The following is a 15,010-nucleotide window of genomic DNA, read 5'->3' on the forward strand; positions in this document are numbered from 1 at the left end:
CACTGTGGGGGTGATTTTAACCCCCAAGAACGGGTGGGAGTTGAAAATAGTTTTTTTGGGTCGCGACCGCAACCCGGCTTTATTTCCGGGTTTAACGTTGGCGCGGAAAAGTACAGGCTTTCCACTGGGAATGCAAAGTCTGAAAATTTTGTGGTTGCGACCAAAAAAAACTATTTTCAACTCCCACCCGCCCCCAACCCACCAATTCTTGGGGTTTAAAATCACCCCCTGTGTAGTTGGTTTACTGGAAAACTGGCTGCGCATTACAAAGGTTAATGCAGGACTGCTGCACAGTGTATGTGGACACAGTAGCCTCATGGTTATGACACTGGACTAGCGACCCAGAGGTCATGAGTTGAGGAATTTGTGGGCTAGCACCAGAAAAATGGCCATGGAAGATGCCGGATGGCTGTAAAAACCCAACTGGTTCACGAATGTCCTTCAGGGAAGGGATCGGCCACTCCTATCTGGTCTGGCCTACATGTGACTCCCATCCTACACTATGTGGTTGACTCTTAACGCCCTCAGGGCAATAAATGCTGCCTTTGCTAGGGTTGTCCAGAAAAAGTTAGCTTGCTCTCCCAAGACCAAGGCTGCAAATAAGTAAAACCAGCCTTAGAGCTTCTAATCAGTCTCAACTAGAAGATGACTGGAAGTACCAGTGGCAACAAGAGCATGGGGCATTGGGACAAATACAAAATCCTTATATTGGAACTTCATCAGGAATGGCATTGCATATATTATGCAAATTAATCCATATACTAGAAATTTGCATTTATGGAGCACTTCTCAGATCCTCAGGATGTCCCAAAGTGCTTGAGAGCCAATGAATACATTTTTGAAGTGCAGTCACTGTTGTTATGTAGGCAAACACAGCAGCCAAATTGCACACAGCAAAGTTGCACAAACAGCAATCAGATGAATAGCTGTAGTGTTTTTGGTGGTGTTGGTTGAGAGGTAGCTATTGGTCAAGATTTTTTATGTCCACCTGAGCAGGTAGATGGGGGCTCAGTTTAATGTCCTAACCAAAAGATAGCACCTCCAACAAGGCAGCACTTTCTCGCTGAAGTGTCAGCCTAGATTATGTGCTCCACTCCCTGGAATGGGGTTTGAACCACATGACCTTCTGACACAGAGGTGACAGCACTACCTCTGAGCCAAGCCTGACACTGTATTAGATTTTAACTCTCACAGCACTGAAGGGCAATCCTCTTTTATGCATTTTTCAGCTGCATCTGACAGTCTCACATCTGTACCAAAGACTCTGACAGACAAACCAACTCACTCAACTCTACGGGTTAATGAGGATGGCCTGGAGCTCCTGTTGGGGATGCAGTGAGAGAGGACCACACTTGTCTAGGCTGTGTTTAAGGTGCCTCCTGTTGGTTCACTGCCTTTAAGAAGAGCTTTGGGGAAGTACCTGGTGCATCCACACAGATTTTAGGTGATCTTTTCTCTCCTCCACTGGCCTGCCACCGGCCCTTTAAACCAAAGTCCTGCGCTGGAAAATTCTGGGCAACATTCCAGTTGGCAAGAGATAGCCAAACAACTTGAAAATAGCGCTACAAGGAGAGAAAGAGCCGCTGGCTTAAAGGTAAGCCTTTAAAAATGTAGAGTCCTTAGAATGAATTGGGGGGCATCGTGTGATCCCTAGGCTATTTTGGCCAGACACAAACTCCCTCCACCCACCATACCCACCCCTATCTCCAGTTTAATCACACTTTCTCCCCCTCTCGCTCTCTCCCCCTCCTGCCTCCGTATACAAACTATATATTAGGAGAGCGTCTCTATTGTGAATGGATTGTATGGGAAGTTACTGTCACTCAGGGTTTGATTGGCTGCAGGCTGGCAGTGTTACACACACCTCTCAAGTGCTATCTTGTGCACCTTCCTTACAACCACACATAAAATAAATCAGTTAAATGTTATCAGTTTGCTAATTTATTCCAAGCAGCTGAAGAATTAAGAAAAGCCATCTGGTCCCATACATCTCCAACATTCCAGTATACCACAGTCAGGTATTAGAAATACACCAAACATTTTTTAATTTGATAGATCGTGAGTATATTCCAAAGAGGCACCAATTGGTATGTTCAGCTATTAGGGGCATAGACCCTCAAGCCTGAGATGCTTGTGATGTTTTCCTAAGTTAAAGACGCTATATAAATGCAATGTGAGTTCTGTCTCCATATTTGAATGAATTAATACAACATTAATACTGTTGCATGTCACTAAAAGGTATGCAACCAAGTTAAAATGGCACTGTCTTCATGGAAAAGTGTCCAGCAAACTATCCCCCCACCCCACCCCAAACCCCATTTGTTTACAAACACATGACCCCAATGGGACGAACCTTGCTGAATCTCATCATCGCCCGACTTACGGTTGTCATGGTGATGAGAGTGACCTATCCCTCCTCTAACAAAAAAAACGGTTTGCCAAACATTTTTCTTTCCAAGAAGGCAGTACCCCTTTAAATAAACATCAACCTTGAGTTCATAGGTCCCGACGAGTGGTCGAACGTATAGTTAATAAGCACAATCCTATCCTTTCAATGCACTTGCAAACCACAGTTTGCACGGACAATGTCATTTTAATAAGTTTCCCCTCAACTGGGACCCTCTGCATGCAGTCTTATCAACGGCATTTAAGCAGTTAAGGAATTGGTAAAACAGAACTCCGACGAAAAGCAATTTTACCTTCTCTCCTTTTCCTTTCGGGATCTGTGCAGTAACCCTATCAGTACCACGGCTGCTCGAATGCCTGCCTTTTTCGAGGGCGCCCTTTCGCTCCTCTCAGCCATGTCTTGTCGGCGCGCTGGTTTCTTCGCAGCTACTTCTCGGTGCTTCCAGCTCGCAGCGCAGGATCCCCGCATGTAAAACAAGTCTTCACTCCAGCACCCCCCACCCCGGCAGCTCCTTGCCCGTTAGGTACTGCTCCCGACTCCTCTACTCGTCAGGTGATTTTTTTTTTCTCTCTCTCTCTCTCTCCACCTCCAGTGACCTTCAAGTCACCTGGCTGGCTTACCCAGCCACGGCAGCTGCTTCCCTCATGGTTCCTGGGACTGGAGCTCACAGAAGGCTGGCAATCCCAAGTCGGATGTGATCTGTTCTGTCCTTTACCTCACTAGATTTTAATATGTCAGCAGTCGTACGCAATCTCTGTCTACTGCTGTCAGCTGAGAAGTCCCTCAGCTCCTTAAAACACACTTACACACACAGGTGAAGCTTTCCTGACCAAACTGTCCACCCTTTCCATGACCTCACCCACCCCCCCCTCCCCCCCCCCCCCACTCACCTCCCTTCATCATATAAGTTGCTAGTACTTAAGGATTTAAATACATTATCTACTCAATAGCTCCCTTCCTCGTGCAACTGCTCGGTTTGCTAAGCCACCAGGATTTCCCATACCTTGTCTCATATGCACTTTTCCGACTGTGTGTTGCCACGGTGACATGACAACTGAGGAGGCTCCGCCCTCCCGTATAGCCGTTCCCTCCCAGGGCTGCTCACAGCTGCCTGGTTCATTAATGCTATCGTCAGAAGGTAAAGATTGTTCTTCTTCCCATTAACCCTTTTGAGACAAAAGGGAAAGTGGAAATCAGGAACTCTCCACCTCCTCCCCCCCCTCCCTGCCCCCCAAAAAACTGTTGAGGCTGGGGGTCAATTGAAAATTTCAAAACTGAGTTTGATAGATTTTTGTTAGGCACGGGCTTTAAGGGTTACGCAGCCAAGGCAGGTAAATAGAGTGAAGATACAGATCAGCCAGGACCTTATTCCTCTGGCTGGAGAGTCTAGAACTAGGGGGTCACGATCTCAAGATAAGAGGTTGGCCATTTGGGACTGAGATGAGGAAAAATTTCCTCACTCAGGGGGTTGTGAATCTTTGGAATTCTCTACCCCAGAGGACTGTGGATGCTCAGTCGTTGAGTATATTCGAGACAGAGACTGATGAATATTTGGACACTAAGGGAATTAAGGGATATGAGAAAAGGGTGGGAAAACAGAGTTGAGGTAGAAGATCAACCATGATCTTATTGAATGTTCCTATTTCTTATGTTCCCTATTGAATGGCGGAACAGGCTCGAGGGGCTGAATGGCCTACTCCTGCTCCTAAGAAGGTAACTGGCAAAAAGAACCTTGGGCTAGAATAGTCAGTGACGACAGCTAAAGTGGGCGGAGAATTCAAAAAAGGAAAAGATTCCTGGGATTGATTCCATAAGCGGACATTCCCAACGAGGAGTGGTCTCATAGGGCGGCACTGGCCGGCAAATTGTGGAGCCATAGCCTCCGATTTTCTTTGCTTGGAAAGTGCAATCAGAAATTCAAAGATGGGTTCCTGCTCCTGATCACTACCCAGTGATACCCAGCTCAAAAGTGCAAACGTATTTGCGGGGCGGAGGTGGTGCGAAGACAGGATCAAGTTCAACTGTGATAACTCCCCATGGTTGAATGACTTGCTGACATTCAATGGCCAGACCTGCACGTGGAAAATGGTCACTTGCAGAAGGAAATAGAAGGCAGCTGGTGCCCAGGGAACAGTAGCCCGGTATAGATCTCCTTTAGGAGAGGAAAATGTTTGTGAGGGAAAGGAGGGGGATGGCAGGATAAAAATGCAGCTTCTATAATATTTTTAACAAAGACATGCAATCAAATGTCACATACAGACCTGATATAGTGTATTTTGCGCAATTAGCTCATTTAAAGGGATATTAGTACTGCATATATTTGTGGGCCACGATTGCTCGGCCGTTCTGGCAAGCTCCTGCTGTAATTTCAGCAGGACTCTGCCGGAACACCAAGAAACTCTGCCAGGACCTGGAAATATCAGCAACTTGCATTTATATAGTGCCATGTAACGTAGTAAAAACGTCCCAAGGCGCTTCACGGGTGCGTTATCAGACAAAAATGAAACATCAAGTCCCGGCTTTGCACTGGAGTTCCCAATTGGCCTTGTGGGGGTGGTACCTCCACCCACACCTACAAGACCCGAGGCGATTGAGTTAACCATCTAGTGTGGGAATGGAGTTGGCAGAGCCTACATGGCAGCTGATATAGCAACAATGAATGGGAAATGCTAACAGAAAAGGTGGCAGGACAAGTGGAGAAGGTGGTTAAAGCCCAGGATCCCATATGCTTTTTTATTAATAGAGGCATAGAGTACAAAAGCAAGGAAATTATGCTAAACCTTTATAAAAGGTTAGGCCTCAGCTGGAGTATTGTGTTCAATTCTGGGCACCTCACTTTAGGAAGGATGTTAAGGCCTTGGAAAGGTTGCAGAAGAGAATTACTAGAATGGTTTCAGGGATGAGGGACTTCAGTTATGTGGAGAGACTGGAGAAGCTGGGGTTGTTCTCCTTAGAACAGAGAAGGTTAAGGGGAGATTTGATAGATGAGTTCAAAATCATGAACGGTTTTGGCAGAGTAAATAAGGACAAACTGTTTCCAGTGGCAGAAGGGTCGGTAACCAGAGGACACAGATTTAAGGTGATCGGCAAAAGTGCCAGAGGCGACATGAGGAAACATTTTTTTACGCAGTGAGTTGTAATGATCTGGAATGCGCTGCCTGAAAAGGGCGGTGGAAGCAGATTCAATCGTAACTTTCAAAAGGGAACTGGACAAATACTTGGGATAAAGTTTACAGGGCTATGGGGAAAGAACAGGGGGAATGGGACTAATTGGATAGCTCTTTCAAAGAGCTGGCACAAGCACGATAGGCCGAATGGCCTTCTCCTGTGCTGTACCTACTATGATATTATGATAAAAGCATGACCAGAAATCATGGCATCTGGTTTGTGGACAGAAGTGCAATCTCTACATAGGATTTAGATAGTTTGATAGTTAAATAGAGTAAGAGAGTAAACAAGCCAGTCTGTCAAAACTAAGTTTTCAGACAGTTCCCCTTATAGATGATTTTTTAAAAGTCCTAAATCTATCGCTCACGAGAGCCAGGGGGCCTTTCTAAATCTAGCATCTGGTTGAACACGATCAAATCCTCACACCCAACCTAACAGGAACAAATTTGCAAAACAAGCTTGAGCAGTTTTGCTGAGTGATGCGGGTAGGGGTTAAATTTCGTGATATTAAGTTTGGAAAGGGAGGAGTTGCATCTGCTGATGGACTGAGAGAGAGTTGCCTGCGTGAGACTCACGAGTGCATCGACTTTAAGGACATTGTGTCGACCTAAACTTGCACAAGGACAAGGATAAAGTAAAACCAGGATATCCTGGAAGTCTGGTCAGTGTAGTCTTTTTCTGTGAAGTCTTCCAACCTAAGCAAAGTTTTGAGATTGAAAACTCAGCCAAGTGCAGAAGGTATCTGGTGTAGCCAAATCTGACAGGGATTAAGGCAAAAATTCTCAGGTCTAATTGACTTCAGACACAATCCAAAACATGTCTGGGACTCTGAGAGGCATCCTGGTTTTTCGCTTTTTGGGATAAAACAGTCGAATCTACATTCAAAGCCTGCCCTCACTTTCAAGTCTTGTACCATCTTCCAAAACCCTTATGTTCCGACTAATAAATCAACAACTCTGTATTGTTGCCATTGGGATTTCCTGACATGCACGTTCTCTCAACCTCAGTGGAGCTCTGTCCTTATCTGGTTGGATGTTCGATAAGAAGAGGGGAGGGGATAAAAGGACTTGTGCACGGTCATGCGTAGGCGTCAGTGGTAGTATCTTGCCTCCCAGTCAGGAAGTCTGAGAGTTCAAGCTCCACTCGGGAGACCTCAGCACATAATTTAGGCTGATACTTCAGCGCAGTACCGCGCGAGTGCTGCACTGTCGCAGGTGCCGTCTTTTGAATGAGATGTAAAACAAGTCCCAGGCGAATGCAAAGGTCCCATGGCACTTTTAGATGAAGAGTTGGGGAGTTCTCCTGGTGTTCTGGACAACATTTATCCCTGAACTAACATCACTATAACAGATTATCTGGTCATTTATCTCATTGATGTTTGTGGGACCTTGCTGTTGTGAAATTGACTGACACCTTACCCTCCATTACAACAGCGAGTACACTTCAAAAGCACTTCACTGGTTGTGGAGCACTTTGGTACGTCCTGAGGCCACCAACGGCACAATATAAATTCAAGTCCTTTCCTTCTTTCTTTACCAGCACCAGAAGAATTAAAACTTGCCACCAGCCCTCCATTTATTGTCTTTGACACAGAATGTATCAGCAAACTTCGTGAGAGGATAATGTTAGCATTAAAAAAATGGGGGTGATGTTCATTGGTACATCACAATTTAGTTCTTTTTATGCCAAACATTATTCCTTAACCGAGATCATCCTGCCTAGAGCTGCCAAGTCCAAATCAGGACAGGGTGCAGAATAGAGGTGTGGGTGGGTAGGCAGTTGGGTCATGGTTTTGGTTCGGAGCCTAAATTTTCCTGAGCACACGGTGGAGGAGAGGAGCCCCTGCCTGCAGCCGGCGTGTAATAGAAGCTCGTGGGAGTGCTGCCCTTGATTTGCTGATTTGCACAGCAAGTGGGCGAGGCTCCTCACTTCCAATATTTACTTTGCTGATGACGAAAGTGAATTGAGAACCTTAATAACTGAAGCCTTTTCTTCATTAAAAACACAGAAATAAGAGGTATCTAAGACTTTAGGGAACCACTTTATATTTTACATATTTTGCAGAGGGCCCATTAAAAAGTGGACTTGTGGTGACCCAGACTTGCCATTTGTAGCCTCTGACCAGCAGGTGCAGAACCAGTCTCTTGGTTGTTTCACCCTTTTAATTTGCCTTTTGTCCTGCCTTGCAGAGGCAGAGATAGATGGCCCATTACTTCAAGGATGTTCAATTTCTTTCTCTGTGGACTGCACAGGTGTCTACCTCCAAATGGAACCTTGGGTGGGGAGACACATAGAATAATAGAATCATACAGCACAGTACAGACTGTGTCGGCTCTTTGAAACAGCTATCCAATTAGTCCCACTCCCCTGCTCTTTCCCTAAAACCCTGCAATTTAGTCCTCTTCAAGTATTTATCCAATTCCTTTTTGAAAGTTGCTATTGAATCTGCTTCCGCCAACTTTTCAAGCAGTGCATTCCAGATCATAATAACTCACTGTGCAAAACAATTTCTCCTCATCTCACCTCTGGCTCTTTTGCCAATTACCTTAAATCTGTGTCCTCTGGTTACTGACCCTTCTGCCAGTGGAAACAGTTTGTCCTTATTCACTCTATCAAAACCAGTCATGATTTTGAACGCCTCTATTAAATCTCCCCTTAACCTTCTCTGCTCTAAGGCGAACAATCCCAGCTACTCTCATCTCTCCACATAACCGAAGTTCCTCACCCTTGGTACCATTCCAGTAAATCCCTTCTGCACCGTCTCCAAGGCCTTGATATTCAAATTTTAAAGTTTAAATCCATATTCCATTAATTTGCAGATGTCTTGAGTTGCTGATGCTATCATATCTTGGTGTTCTGATTTAGGATTTATGCACCAAAGAGGCGACAGTGTTAAGAACAGCCCTTGAGAAACAACCAGGTCTACAAAATTCAAAGAGGACAAACCAGCGAATACGAAATATAAGCACAAATAAAAAGCAGTTGCCTAGGCTTCGAGGGCTGGAATACACACGTAGCCCTGGACATCCCTCCTCAGTGATCCATTAATAGCCATTGGGATGATGTGAGAATTGGAAACGCCATATTGGTGTCAATACTCTTCTGGGGTTAGGGCTGTTAAGTGGAGGATCGCTTGAATCTACATCTAGCCCAGACTATTCCTAATTTGGGAGTGTTTGATACTGACTCAATGAGCAAGAAGTGGGACAAAATGTCCCCTTCCACCACCACCCCCACCCTTTACTGGCCCGCCAACATTTTTAAAAAGGAGAAAAAAAAAACTGCGGGCTAAAGCAGTTTGGAATTGAAAGGCTGAGCTTCTTTATCCCTTTCATTTCTGGTTTTGGCAGCAACATCTTTCCCAACTGGCGCAATTTAAAGCAGCACAGTTGGATTTACCAGGCGCTCTAACCTGAGGCTGATCTGATTAACACCACAACTAAGCAGAAGGCTGCGAGGATATTATTACAGGCCATCTCCAGAGTTGTTTAATCAAAATTCATAACAATTCCTGACATATTCAATGGAGTCAAACCGATGCTTCCTATTAAACTGCAGGTGTTTGGAGAGCACAAAATAATATTAATAAAACAATTGCCATATTGGCTGCACTTTGACTGCTGATTCCCAATAAACCGCTTGGCACTGACGTCACCTCAGCACAGCCCAAGCTGGGGAGAACTATTTTACTAACATCTCTTTGGCATTAAATTTTTAAAAGTTCAATGTTGACTTTTCATATATTTCATGATGACTTAACAGCGGTTCCACAAAATGGTTTGATCGGAAAATATTGAAACATGGAACAGCCTGTACTAACACTGAACAAACCACCGACAGCACAAGATACATTAAGTACAGGTGATAAAAGAGATATTTCCCCAGCTCTTCAAACGAGAGACAGTTCCTGTAAAATATGCTGTCAAGTTCATTGCAATCAGCTCCTTTTAATAGAGGCTGAATGCAATTTTCCATGATATGACTTTCATAATTCACCCCCTCCCCGCCATAGACATTCTTTTTATTGTTTTATTAGTGACTCTCCCGTGTCTTTGCTCACAGTTAGTCAGAAGAAGTGGTTTGTCTTTTAGTTATGTTTGTTGCATGAAGGTTGAGAGAGGTGAAAGCAAAAATAGCTAATAGATATTACCCCTGAAGCAAGTAATAATAAGAGTTTACTGGTACAGCATTACTCATTAACATCAATAGACTGGAATGTGACAGTGACACCCACTGATTTCAATGGACTGGAGTGTGAAAGTGACACCCACTGATTTCAATGGACTGGAGTGTGAAAGTGACACCCACTGATTTCAATGACTGGAGTGTGAAAGTGACACCCACTGATTTCAATAGGCCAGAGTGTGACAGTGACACCCACTGATTTCAATGACTGGAGTGTGACAGTGACACCCACTGATTTCAATAGGCCGGAGTGTGAGAGTGACACCCACTGATTTCAATGACTGGAATGTGACAGTGACACCCATTGATTTCAATGGACTGGAATGTGACAGTGACACCCACTGATTTCAATAGGCCAGAGTGTGAGAGTGACACCCACTGATTTCAATAGACTGGAATGTGACAGTGACACCCACTGATTTCAATAGGCCGGAGTGTGAGAGTGACACCCACTGATTTCAATGACTGGAATGTGACAGTGACACCCATTGATTTCAATGGACTGGAATGTGACAGTGACACCCACTGATTTCAATGGACTGGAGTGCGACAGTGACACCCATTGATTTCAATGGACTGGAATGTGACAGTGACACCCACTGATTTCAATGGACTGGAGTGCGACAGTGACACCCACTGATTTCAATAGGCCGGAGTGTGACAGTGACACCCACTGATTTCAATAGACTGGGCCACGTCGGTGAAACCCACTGATTTCATTGGCCTGGAGCAAGTGAATAATGGGCTCCTATGTGAATACAGCCCATTCCTTTCAGTAGTAAGGGACATGTATTACAACAAAAACCGAGGGTGGAATCATTCATTCTGGAGGAAAGTTGCTACTGGAATTTCAATTAGCAATCAGGAGCAGGACCGCTGGTTGATGTCTTTCCCCCCCCGAGCTTTGGGCGACTGAAATCATTGCTTTGCACAACTTCCAGCCATGAAAATCAGCTGACTCGGATCAGGAATTACATCGCTGGTCTTCCTCCTCGGTGCCGCAATAGGCAATACATTTACTAACTGAGTCACGACACTAGTAAAGGTGAAATAAACGTTTTGATTCACAGATTGATACGTAAGGGCATGTTGCAAATGGAAAGAAACAGTTCAGGCTCGTCACTGGCTGCGGAGATGGCGTCACTGCTTTCTCGAAGGACCGGATTACTTTCAGAGACAGACCAATTTATTCTTTCTGGGCAGCGAACGGTACCAGAACTGAAATAAAACCACCACCACAATCTTTCAAAAGGTAAGTCCCACTTCTCAAAAATCTTGTTGACACAAAAGCACCAGCAAATATTGCAAAACCCATTGCCCACCTGGCCCTGCAGTTTGATACCTTTTGATGGGTGAACTGAGAGCAAGAAGTCACTACAAATGGAGAGCTGGAGTGACAAATATACAGTAGGTTTTTCAGCATGAGTCTTTTGACAACGAAAATGCCATCTTGTAAACTATAATCTTCCGGAGTTTTAAATAGCAATTCAGATGCTTCCTGGGTTGGTTTTATAAAGACAAACAGACCAGAAAAGTGCACGGTTTAATCTGCTGAGCTTTTCTGGAGTGGAAGTTGGGCACAGGTGCTCTCAGTAAGCCTGGGCTAGGGAGAGATAAATAGTCTGCTTACTATCCAATGAACCCTGCTGAGCACCATTTTAAATTTTTGTCTGATAACGCTCCTGTGAAGTGCCTTAGGACATTTTACGATGTTATATAAATGCAAGTTGTTGTTGTTAAACACCTTTGCCGATTTTCATTTGTATTGAAGTCAAGGAAAACAAAAAGCGGGAGAGATGTTTAATGGGCGGCCAAGCTAAAACTGTGCGTTTTATACTATTGTCTAAAGTCAAAATTACTCTGTGTGTGTGTGTGTGTGTGTGTGTGTGAGAGAGAGAGAGAGAATGGGAGCAGGCTTGGTTGTGATGCCCCATAATCAAATAACCTGGTTGTGATGCCCCATAATCAAATAACCTGGTTGTGATGCCCCATAATCAAATAACCTGGTTGTGATGCCCCATAATCAAATAACCTGGTTGTGATGCCCCATAATCAAATAACCTGGTTGTGATGCCCCATAATCAAATAGCTTCTTAACATTCATAGTCCAGACTCACATGTGGAGTCTTGGAAGAGGCACAGGAGGACGACCAATACCTGAGGACCATAAGCCAGCAAGCGTCAGGAGAGATGGGAACAGAATTGGATCAACCATTGTGAGGGAAAAAGATACATCAACCCATCGGAATTTCACCCCATCAGTGTTAGCGTAAAACAAGTTAAACTAGTAAAAATTATGCAGCCCACGCTCTGTACTGCACAGGTGCAACATGTGCCTGACTTCACTAGATACTGCAATGCTAGTCCATTTACATAATTTATTGGTGGCTTGGGTGTGTCGCTCACAATATGTTGGGAGCAACAGGGCTATATCGAGAATCAGCAGTCTGTTTGTCTTTATAAAACCAACCCAGGAAGCATCTGAATTGCTATTTAAAACTCCGGAAGATTACAGTTTACAAGATGGCATTTTCTTTGTCAAAAGACTCATGCTGAAAAACCTACTGTACATTTGTCACTCCAGCTCTCCATTTGTAGTGACTTCTTGCTCTCAGTTCACCCATCAAAAGGTATCAAACTGCAGGGCCAGGTGGGCAATGGGTTTTGCAATATTTGCTGGTGCTTTTGTATCAACAAGATTTCGAGCACTTTCCTGGCATGAGGTTGGGGGACATTCCTGGCATGGATGGGGAGGGGGGCATGGAGGGCACCAGTGTCAGGAATATTGAGGCAAAAGGCAGGAGGTGCCCAATGTTAAAAATATATATATTTTAATGGCAGCATCTTCTTCTGTGCCAGTTCCAAATGGACAATGTGCAACTTGAGTGCTGCTCAGGTGTTCCAGTGCATTTTGGGACAGCAGCCTAATTAACATAGGAGCTAATGAATCTAGTGCACAGCTTATGCATAGAGTGCCTATCCCCTGTGTCCTTGCCACTCAAATTTGGCAGACGTTGGGTACCTGGAGGCCTCAGGCTTCCACACCTGATTTTCTGAGGAGCAAGATTGGCCAACTTGATGCTCACCTTTTGCCAGGAGAGTAACAATATTAGCTGTCTCTTTTCATTCCCACCCCTTCTTCTCCCCCAAGCTGGAGCCTTCACTTTTGTCACATGTGTCACCAAGACACTCAAAAGACAAGTGGTGATAATTATCCCACGGCAGGTAGATTTGAGTGACCGGAAGAGATGGGCTCAAACCCACCTACAGCGGTTGTGATTCACCATTCCCTGTATAAAGATACACGCACATCTGGAGTATTGTGTCCAGTTTTGGGCCCCCTAATTCAAAATGGATATTATGTGCTTGGGCAGACTGGTATGTACAGCTCTCACTACAAACTGGGGGTCCAAGTTACATATAAAATGTTTTTGCCTTATTTTGGGGTAGGGGAGTGAAATGGATACCTGAAGCCAATGTTGTGGCTCAGTTGATAGTCTTGCCCCTGAATCAGAAGGTTTTGGGCTCAAGTCCCACTCCAGGGACTTGAGCACAAAATCCAGACTGACACTGCAGTGTAGTACTGAAGGAGTGCTGCACCGTTGGAGGTGCCGTCTTTTGGATGAGGTGTTAAACCGAGGCGCCGTCTGCCTTCTAAAATGGACGTAAAAGTTCCCATGGCACTATTCGAAGAAGAGCTGTGGAATTTCCCTCGTATCCTGGCCAATATTTATCCCTCAACCAATATCACTAAAACAGATGATCTGGTCATTATCTCATTGTTGTTTGTGGGACCTCGCTGTGCCCAAATTGACTGCTGCATTTCCCACATTACAACAGTGACTAAACTTCAAAAGTACTTAATTGGATATAAAGCGCTTTGGGACATACTGAGGTTATGAAAGGTGCGTTATAAATGCAAGTTTTTTCTTTATTTTTAGCCTGGTAGTTCTATGCTTGACAGTTTGCACTCAGCAGGCCTACTCTTCCACCCATCCCCCTCACAAAATAAATCTTGGTGTGTCATCCTGTTAGCAGCCCAGCAAAGTTACAGACAAAACTCAAACATGGAGGTGGTTGGTTAGTGCATCAACCATCGTCACCCCAGGGCATGAACCTGCCACCTCAACACTGTGAAACCAACACTTTCCCAGTCAGCTCAGAATAGATTAGAATTACAGTTCTCAGCTGCAAATACCTCCCCAAACCATAGAACAGAGCATAAAGCCAAGGTGCTGTAATAATTAGTTCTTATAATTTTTTAAGAACAATATATAACACTTTGAATTTCGATAGCACTTCCCAGTAAGATGTGTCCAAGTGTTTTATATTGAAGAAAACACAATGCACTCTGATCAGATGGGGATAAAGGGGAAAACAGTAAGGGTTTGGATGGGGGAGGAGGGAATTGAAAATGGGGGCTTAATATACAAGTATGAACTTATTGTCCCTGGCTCTGTACTTGCTTAAAAGCTGTTCATCTCTAACATTTTCCAGGTCTGATGAAAGATCATCAGCCTGAAACGTTTCTCTCTCCGTAGATGCTGCCTGACCTGCAGAGTGTTTCCAGCATTTTCTGTGGTTATTTCAGGTTTCCAGCATCTGCTGTATTTCACTTTGGTTTTAAACCTATTTCCTATTGTTTTCTGCCTCCCCACCCACTTTTTTTTGTTTTTCCTTCTCTCCTCTTCTCCTGGAGGTGGCGTTTCATTCTGGGCATGGCTCCACACATAGCTGACTGCCCATTCTTCAGATGTGAGCCTAGACAGCGAATGTCAGTAAGCTGTAGGGACCATCACAGTTGTGCCCGATCCATGCCTTGCCTGAAGTCCACAAAAGAAGGGCACGTGGTAGAACACAGCCAAGGTGAGTAACTAGTCATATGCAAGGACTAAGCAGACTTAAGCAGAAATACTTTTACAGGTTACTCTCGGATGAATGGGGGTAGTTATCGTGCTCAATCTAAGGCAACGAACGTAGCTATTAGAGCAGCCAAAAGGCCAGTGGAAAAAATGGTAATGGATAATTGCAGTAGCAATAGTAAAATCCTTTTTAAGTTAGATTAGGAGTCAAGTGGAGGAGGGGATCAGTGGCTGTGATCGGGAGCGTGCACTTTTCAGCATGGATCAATGAATAGGTAAGAAGCAGCGAGAAGGCTGGCTAATTTTTCTCCCCCCCTCTCTAGCGCAGGGGAACCAAGGCCAATTGATAGCGCCCCTATGGTCACCTCAGTTGAGATCAGGTAACCAA

The 15,010-nt window shown here is 44.6% G+C and overlaps 1 protein-coding gene across 6 annotated transcripts in view; it reads right to left on the bottom strand.

Annotated features, from left to right (window-relative positions):
* LOC137345002 (rap1 GTPase-activating protein 2-like) overlaps nucleotides 1–15,010 on the bottom strand; it is a 244,852-nt gene that overhangs the window by 105,596 nt on the left and 124,246 nt on the right. For 3 of the 6 annotated variants that reach the window (XM_068008333.1, XM_068008331.1, XM_068008329.1), the window contains exon 1: nucleotides 2,700–2,837. The exons of the other annotated variants lie outside the window; for them this stretch is intronic. In XM_068008333.1, the coding sequence (XP_067864434.1) occupies nucleotides 2,700–2,803 (104 nt within the window). In that variant the 5' untranslated portion in view covers nucleotides 2,804–2,837. Of the gene's footprint in view, nucleotides 1–2,699; nucleotides 2,838–15,010 lie in introns of those variants that run through there. 6 annotated transcript variants of the gene reach the window in all.

This window comes from Heptranchias perlo, chromosome 28 (assembly GCF_035084215.1).
Source record: "Heptranchias perlo isolate sHepPer1 chromosome 28, sHepPer1.hap1, whole genome shotgun sequence".
NCBI lineage: Eukaryota > Metazoa > Chordata > Chondrichthyes > Hexanchiformes > Hexanchidae > Heptranchias > Heptranchias perlo.